Source organism: Rhyacophila brunnea, unplaced genomic scaffold (genome assembly GCF_057557595.1).
Source record: "Rhyacophila brunnea isolate RB1 unplaced genomic scaffold, BYU_Rbru_1.0 scaffold_23, whole genome shotgun sequence".
Lineage (NCBI taxonomy): Eukaryota > Metazoa > Arthropoda > Insecta > Trichoptera > Rhyacophilidae > Rhyacophila > Rhyacophila brunnea.
Window position 1 is genome coordinate 30,674,035 of NW_028232893.1, and position 7,493 is coordinate 30,681,527.

At 38.8% G+C, this 7,493-nt stretch overlaps 1 protein-coding gene across 1 annotated transcript; it reads left to right on the top strand.

Moving 5' to 3' along the window:
- Nucleotides 1–680: 680 nt before the first annotated feature.
- Nucleotides 681–4,652, top strand: LOC147069854 (general odorant-binding protein 84a-like). Its single transcript, XM_085950486.1, has 4 exons — nucleotides 681–732; nucleotides 2,228–2,289; nucleotides 2,565–2,718; nucleotides 4,567–4,652. Exons 1-4 carry the CDS (start codon nucleotides 696–698, stop codon nucleotides 4,650–4,652), a joined length of 339 nt encoding a protein of 112 aa, XP_085806612.1. The 5' UTR covers nucleotides 681–695.
- Nucleotides 4,653–7,493: the final 2,841 nt, after the last annotated feature.

Sequence of the window (7,493 nt, forward strand, 5' to 3'; positions counted from 1 at the left end):
ATTTGATAAATAATAATAATAGATGGGAAAATTAAACTCAAATCGAATCGGTCTATTATCACGCGAACGAAGTCACAGACGATCACTAGTTGAATAATATTATGCATTAGTCAACAACTATATAGTTTTACCTAATGTTATACCGAATCACTAAATAAACCTGCTGCAGACGATGCATATTACGTATAACATGCATACCTATATCTTGAGAGATTTTTTAAAACTTCCTTCCTTATTAGATTCCCGAGAGTTTTCAGAGGATAATAAAACAGGGAAAACAAATTAAGAACTTAAACTATTAAAGCGTTGTATCTTTTTGTTTAGCAATTTTATAGTTGATAACCCTTAATTATAAATAAAGAAACTAATTACAACCGTCATTAATCCAAATTGCGTTATCCGTATTGTCATATTATTATTTCATTGTCGTTTGGTATTATAAAACCATGCTCTTGTCCATTCTATGTGACAGTTCGTCAGCTGATACAATCGAGCGACAGCAATTTTGAAAAAGAATCGAATTCGAATAATCCATTATGGATAGTGTGGCGGTATTTTTTGTTATTTTAGCGACGTGTGTTATTTTCCAACTTGGAGAATCAGCTCCTCCAGAAAACGATGAAAAATCAGCTAGCCTGGATACTGCTGGAAATACCACGGCAAAAAATCTGAGTGAATTAAATTTTAATGCAATCATGGAAGAATGCAATGCATCTTTTAGAATCGATATTGGCAAGTACAAGACATATTTTTTTAATTAACTATTTCTTTTATTCAACGAATAAGACACAAGATTTTAGAATGTAACATTCTATAATATACTGAATATGCATAATTTGAAAACATCTCATGCATATACACATTAGATAAAATCATATTGTAGAAAAAAATACGACACCCGACGGGACTTGAAGCTGTATCTGCTAGATTCGCGCCAGTATGCTTTTCCAATTAAGCTACGGGAATCTTATTGAATCACGAAAATTTTAACTAGTAGTTGTTACATGAAATGCTTAGCAAATCGCGTTATAATATTGGCTATCGGTTTTACTATATTAAATTAAGGTAGGTGTCAATTAATTAATTCCTTAAATTACTAACTGATGTTGCGGATCACTCCATTATTTAGTTAATATATCGTGAGTACTTATACTTGCTAAACTATTTCTTTTATTCAACGAATAATAATTATAAGTTTGTATATTATTATTTAAAATATTTCTGAAATATATAAATATATCTATTATCGTATTATCCCTAGACCATATACATGATTTTTTTTCCGTGACATGGACGGATTTTCCTATCGATCTAAAGGACCTATAGCCTAGGAACTCCAACTTGATAGAGGCTACAGTGGGTCTATTCTATATACATGGCTGCTATCGACGGCTAAAATGATAAATATTATCACTTTATCATATTTATGTATTGAGACGGTTTTTACAATAAGTTAACTGTCTATCTCTCTCTAAAAGTTAACACAGCCAAGAGAGGGGCTGTTCAAACATATCACTTTTTGACAGTTTAGAAGGTTAATTTATTATAACAAATAATTACCTAAATACATAAATATGATAAACTCCGTCGATAGCCGCCTTGTAGCTTCGATGGATCAGACACTGTTATCGGGTCACCGGGTCGAACACCATTGCTACTCGCAGTAAGAAACTGAAACGAAGCTTTTGCGTCAACGACATTGTGCTGCTATACAAGCTGTTTGTTGGCGAATTTAAAAGCGGGCGATTCAGCTACTGCGATTGTGATGATGACACACAAAACTTTCCATTGGCTGAGAAGCCAATACGCTAGCGACTATTTTGACAGAACATAGTTCGTTTTTTTACCAGGAGGTCGCTACTAAGCTCTACTGCGCAGACGCAGTAGGCCCACACGCCGGCGTGTAGCGTGTAAAGTTGACCAGCTTTCAACTTTTCTCGGTAGATTGTTTACAATCTGCTTGTTTGCTTGTTCGATGATGAGGCAGATTGTAAATTCGCCAACAAGTAGCTCGTAAAGTAGCTCAATGTCATTGACGCATAACGAATCTTATTATAACAAATTTAAAGTTTACCCTTTGAGGCCAGTTTTAAATTATCGAAAAATAATATAATTTTAGCGTCTTCGGAGCTGTTGAACTCGGCAGAAGTAAACACAATACAAAGAAAAACGGAATTGTTTTTGAAATATCAACTATTACAGATTTACGACGAATTTCTTTTTGCAGAATATCTGAAATCCCTCAATGATAGCGGTAGTTTTCCGGACGAGACAGAAAAAGCACCAAAGGTAACATTTGTGTTTACAAACCCTTTGATTGATATTCATTGATTTTACTATAATATCTTAAAACATTGTAAAACTTAAAAATAAATCACAATGTTTTTACCACGTGTGTCACCACGGTTGTTTTTTTATCGTAGTAGATTCTTTTGTTTTTACCCCGTGTACTTCTTCCTTCCTTCCTCGACGTTTAGGGCTCGTTGCATAAACCATTATCAAGAAAGATGTGTTATTATTATAGAATTATCAAGTATTGCTTTAAATCCTCTTATCAATTCCAGTGCTTCATGCGGTGTTATTTTGGTAAAATCGGAGTCATGAACGAAGATGGTGGATTCAACAAAGACATCGCAGTGATGCTGTTCGCAGGAGAGCGCGGAGGGAAGACAATGGATGACATTTCGGGAATGTTTGACAAATGTTTATTGGATCGCAGTAAGTATAATATTAACAATAGTCTTAAGTCGAGATGCATGGAATGATACGAATCTCTATACACTATTTCGCCAATAATTATCAACTGTTTAACGAATAGCGAAACTGCAAACAAATTCGATTAGATAAGATGTGTGTGATATACACAAACAACAACCGAAAAACAATGGTTACCTTGAAATCTTTTAAAATATGGCGGCTCTCGTACTCTAATCCAGTGCGTAAGGTGCAGGCCTTTTATCCGAGGTCTCTGGATTCGATTCCCAGTGAGCTGACTATATATTATGTATGTGATTTTCTCAAAGCCTGGGTGCTGATTACACTACTGTTTCACATGACTACTGTCATTGGGCCTAATGGCTTAAAATAATATAAGCACTCGTAATATGAATTATATACGCAAATAAGATTCAATTGTAGTATTAACTATGTCTCATTATATTAACAATAAAGTTGGCATTTACTTACATAATTTGAAATTACGTGGTGTCGCTGCCAAAAGTTGGTAAGTCGATAATTTGGGTATTTAGAGTTAACAACGGATAATGACACATTGTGTCTACAAATAAATATGTAAGTATGCTAGAAAAAAAATGAAGGTCATCCGATATATAGAACATGCACATAAAGCACAAGTAAATTAGCATTATGCCTGATTTTAGAGGGCATGCTACACAAATTACAATTACTCCATAACATGATTTCGAGACTTACCGACTTTTGGAAGTAACCCCACGAATATACCTACCCACTAGAAAATTGTGTCCAAAAACGTGTAAGTATGCAGTTCGCCGTATCACAATTCACCGTCAAATATTGTATCGGAAATATATGGCCGTATATTAAAGAACGCCCAATCTATTTGGATCGTATAGTACTGACATATACTTCATGTCTAAATAAAACACGGTTCTTGTCGGTTTACATTTTGCAAGAAGCCAGCAGCAAACAAATTTTGAAAATAGCCGATATACTGGATTATTTGTTAGGTTTTCTTTCTTGAATTCATGAATTTTGCCAAAATCAGCTATGAAAATTGAATGTTGAAACTAATAAAATTGGAAACCGTATAAATCTCACGGTGAAATGTTTTACGTACTTACAATTTACATGTAACCCTAGAAAATATGTTTTAAAAAAATGTTAATTTCGTCGTTATTAGATAGGATACAAATATTGTGTCAATTGGTAAAGCACATTGACGTATATTCACTGGACGCAGGTTTGAGTCGCCCTGTGTGTCGTATCTTTTTTAAAGTTTTTTTTTCTAGTGGTATATTATCTGACGTGTTTTAAAATTATCTATGAATATTGTTGTGTATTATCAATGTTTTTAAATGATTTAATTGCATGGATACAATCTCATCTCCTATGTGGTTGGGTTGAGTTGAATGTGTAAGGACATAGTTGGTAATGTGGGAATGGGACGACTGGCCTCCGGACAATTGGACGCCGTACTGTCGTAGACACGTGTAGACGAGGTATTTTAATCAGTTTCTATCTACTACTTAGTAGTTTGAATTCATTTTACTCTTAAAATAATGTATTCTTTATCGCGGATTGAGAAATACCATGCCTAAGGCTTTATATAAAATAAAAAACTCTTTTTTCGTTGGAACTTAAACATATGCACGATTAAATCATTATTACCAACTATTTAATCATAATATAATCATTGAAGTATAAATAATAATATTGAATATTTTTTTTAAGTACCTATAAGTACCTAACGTCAATTTATTTTCGAATTCCGTGGCGTCCAGTTGTCCGGTGCCAAATCGTCCTAGACCCGGTAATGTAGTATTCATAGACTATAGATACATAGTAGTATTTGTTTTTTTTTTACAGAAGAGACAGCATGTCAGTGCGAAAAGGCTTACGGCTTCGCAAGATGCCTCATGGAAGCAGAAATTGAAAAATACGATAATAATTAATAATCATCCAATTGTATCCGAAGATACAATGACAAATTCTTCAAAAACTTATAATGACAATCGGCAGTTTTTCAATATTATCCAGTTTCTGATATAAATATTATATAAGTAGTATGTGTAGTTGTCCTACGCTGATAATTAAGAATACTTTTAAAGTAGAATTTGACAATAAAATTATAATAATATGATACTATCACGTAATAATTATAGTAGACTGCAGTGGCAAAGGGTGGAGATAAGCTGTTATGTTACACTAAACTTTGTCAGTCAAACGTATTTGTGTTCATTGAATGAAGACTACAATGTGTATATAGTGGTTGTTAATTTTTAAAATACAATTAAACCCTACCTAATCCAAGCTAGAGTAGATAATAGTCAAACAATATTTTACAGATAGAAGAATAGTATGTTTTATCGATTATGGTTTAATAAAGACTAAATGAATTTAAAAATAAACTAACCAATTAACAACTCCCCCTTTAGCGAAACGCGGATGCGTATGTTCGTTGAATTGTCTTAGCTCAGTCGGTGAGGGGTTATTAATAATAAAGATGTTTCCTTTTTGAATGAGAGTACGGTTATGACTCTGTTTATTATTTTCTCTGCAAATATACACGTTCGGTTTTCAATTACAGCATACAATACTTCGTCAATGTAGGTGAAGGCGACAGACACGTGGGTTTTTCGAACGAAGCGCGAGAAATTTTCTTACCCGTAGGTAAACGGGATAAGATATTTCGCCGGGTAGTACTTCGGCGTACAAGATAATTTGAAAGTTCCGGAAGCGACGAGAAGAGATGAGCGGCGAGTTTCTGATGGAACGGGTCCAAAGTTGAAGAGAGGCTGCTAGTCGGCGAGAGACTGTTTCCGAGGGCTGATCCGTGAGACTGATAAAAATCTTTCTTTTGATATGCTTGGCGTGTAGGGTGCCGGGGCTAACGCCCCCTATCCCTTTCATCTATATTGTGGCGTATGATGGAAGTCTGCTCCGTGTAGCGGTTTAGCTACTAATTGGATGTCATGTTTTATTTGAGTTTTGTAGGATGGCTTAGATGTATAAAATCAGATGTATAATAATTCGTCTTCTTCTCGTTTCCTCTTCGTCTTCTGGTCATGATTATTGGGCTTTCAGGTCTTGTCGAGATTAGTTTAGTTCTGTCAGTTTAGATATCATGTTGTTGGCAGTGTCGATAGTGTTTTTTAGGGCATTTATCATGTCCTTTATCTCCTCTGGTTTAGGTCTCTCCTGGTTGGTCTTCCAGGCGGGCCTGAACGAATATCTGTCTTGGGTCCTTTCCGCTTGTCGTTTATCTGCTTCTGTGTATCCGTATCGGGCGTGTTTTGGGTGCCTCGGGCATCCCCTGTAGTTGGCCGGATGAGGGCCTCCACAGTTGGCGCATGTCGCAGGATCTGTGGTATTGGGTTTCTTGCAGTCAGCTGTGAGGTGATCGCCTGCACAGCGGACGCACATTGGTCTGGCATGGCAACAGGAGGCGGCGTGGCCGAAGTCTTGGCAGCGATGGCACTGTCCGTCCGTCGTCCTCCTGCGTAGTGGCTCCACCTTTATAGATAGTCCAAAGATTTTTTCAAGTCGGTAGATGTCTTTGGCGTCGCTGGTTCTCTCTACGTCCACCAGGATTAGCGGTATCTGGGTTCTTGAGTGGCCTTGAGTCATCCGATACGCGCTCTTGATGACGAATCCCAGTTCCACAAGCTCGGCGCGAATTTCTTCGGCGGCCGTTTCTTCTGGGACTCCCCTGAGCACCACTTTGAGGGGTTTGTCCCCAAAGAGGTTGTAGGAATGGAACTCAATGCCCTTGCTGTCTAGCAATTTTACTGCTTGTCTGTATTCTTCTATTTCTGAGATCGTTAGTATAATCCCCGTCTTGACATTTTTGGCTTCAGAGACACATATTCTTGCCTCTTCCAGCAGCTTCATGTTGTCCCTGTAAGCCTTTTTGTCGTGAAGGACAATCGGAGGGATTTTCTGTGCTCCCGTGCGGTCCAAGTTCCTCTTGGCCGAATTCTTCGAGGGCGCGTTGCCTCTTGAATTTTTTCCGGGGATTGTTGTCTTCTTCGAGCATGCCGGCTGGTTAATGTTAGGCATGTCCGGTTTTTTCGGCGCGACCGTGGCAGGTTTCTTGGCCGCGTTTTGGTCGGCCCGGTCGGTTGCTTGTCTTTTGGTCGCTTTTTTTCCGTGTTCTACGCGGGCTACGTCCTTGTCCGGTGAGGACTTGGCCGCTGCTGCGTAACTCTTTGGTGCGTCTGGCTTGCCGGCGTCGGCAGATTTTACTGGCGCGGATGCGCGGGGATCTGCTGTGTGTTTCTGCGTGGCGGCGGTAGGGTTAGGCTTGCCGGTTATGGCGGGCTTTTCCGGCGCTGCTGTGCGGTGATCTGGCTTTGGAAGCGAAACAGATGAGACCGCTGGCGTGGTGTCCATCTGTTCGTGGGCTGTGGAGGCTGGTTTCCCACTCAAGGCCGGGACCTTGGCTGTGGCTGGGGCGGCAGCCCTGGCCGTGGCCAAGGCGGGGGCTTTGGTGGGTTTTACAGCATCCATGGAGTGAACGGGTTTGCCGCTGTAGTCGTCGGCATCGTCGGTGTCTAGGAAGAAGTCGGAGTCATCATAATCCAAGTCTTCGTACTCCTCGTCTTCCTCTTCCGAGAAAGGCTTGAGTAGTCCCGAGTCCATGGCGTTGATCTCGTCGAGGACCCTCTGGTAATTCGATATGTTTTTGTTCCTCCTCTTCTTGTCCTGAGAATCGCGTTGCTTCTGCAGGTCAGGAAGAGAGTCATGCGGCTGAATCCCGTAGGCAAGGGCGAGGAAGCCGTAGATGTACGCGA

Coding starts and splice junctions, on each gene's coding strand:
- LOC147069854 (XM_085950486.1), top strand. CDS start 696: ATGGAAGAATGCAATGCATCTTTTAGAATCGATATTG. Junction 2,290..2,564: donor AGACAGAAAAAGCACCAAAG/GTAACATTTGTG, acceptor TATCAATTCCAG/TGCTTCATGCGGTGTTATTT. Junction 2,719..4,566: donor CAAATGTTTATTGGATCGCA/GTAAGTATAATA, acceptor TTTTTTTTACAG/AAGAGACAGCATGTCAGTGC.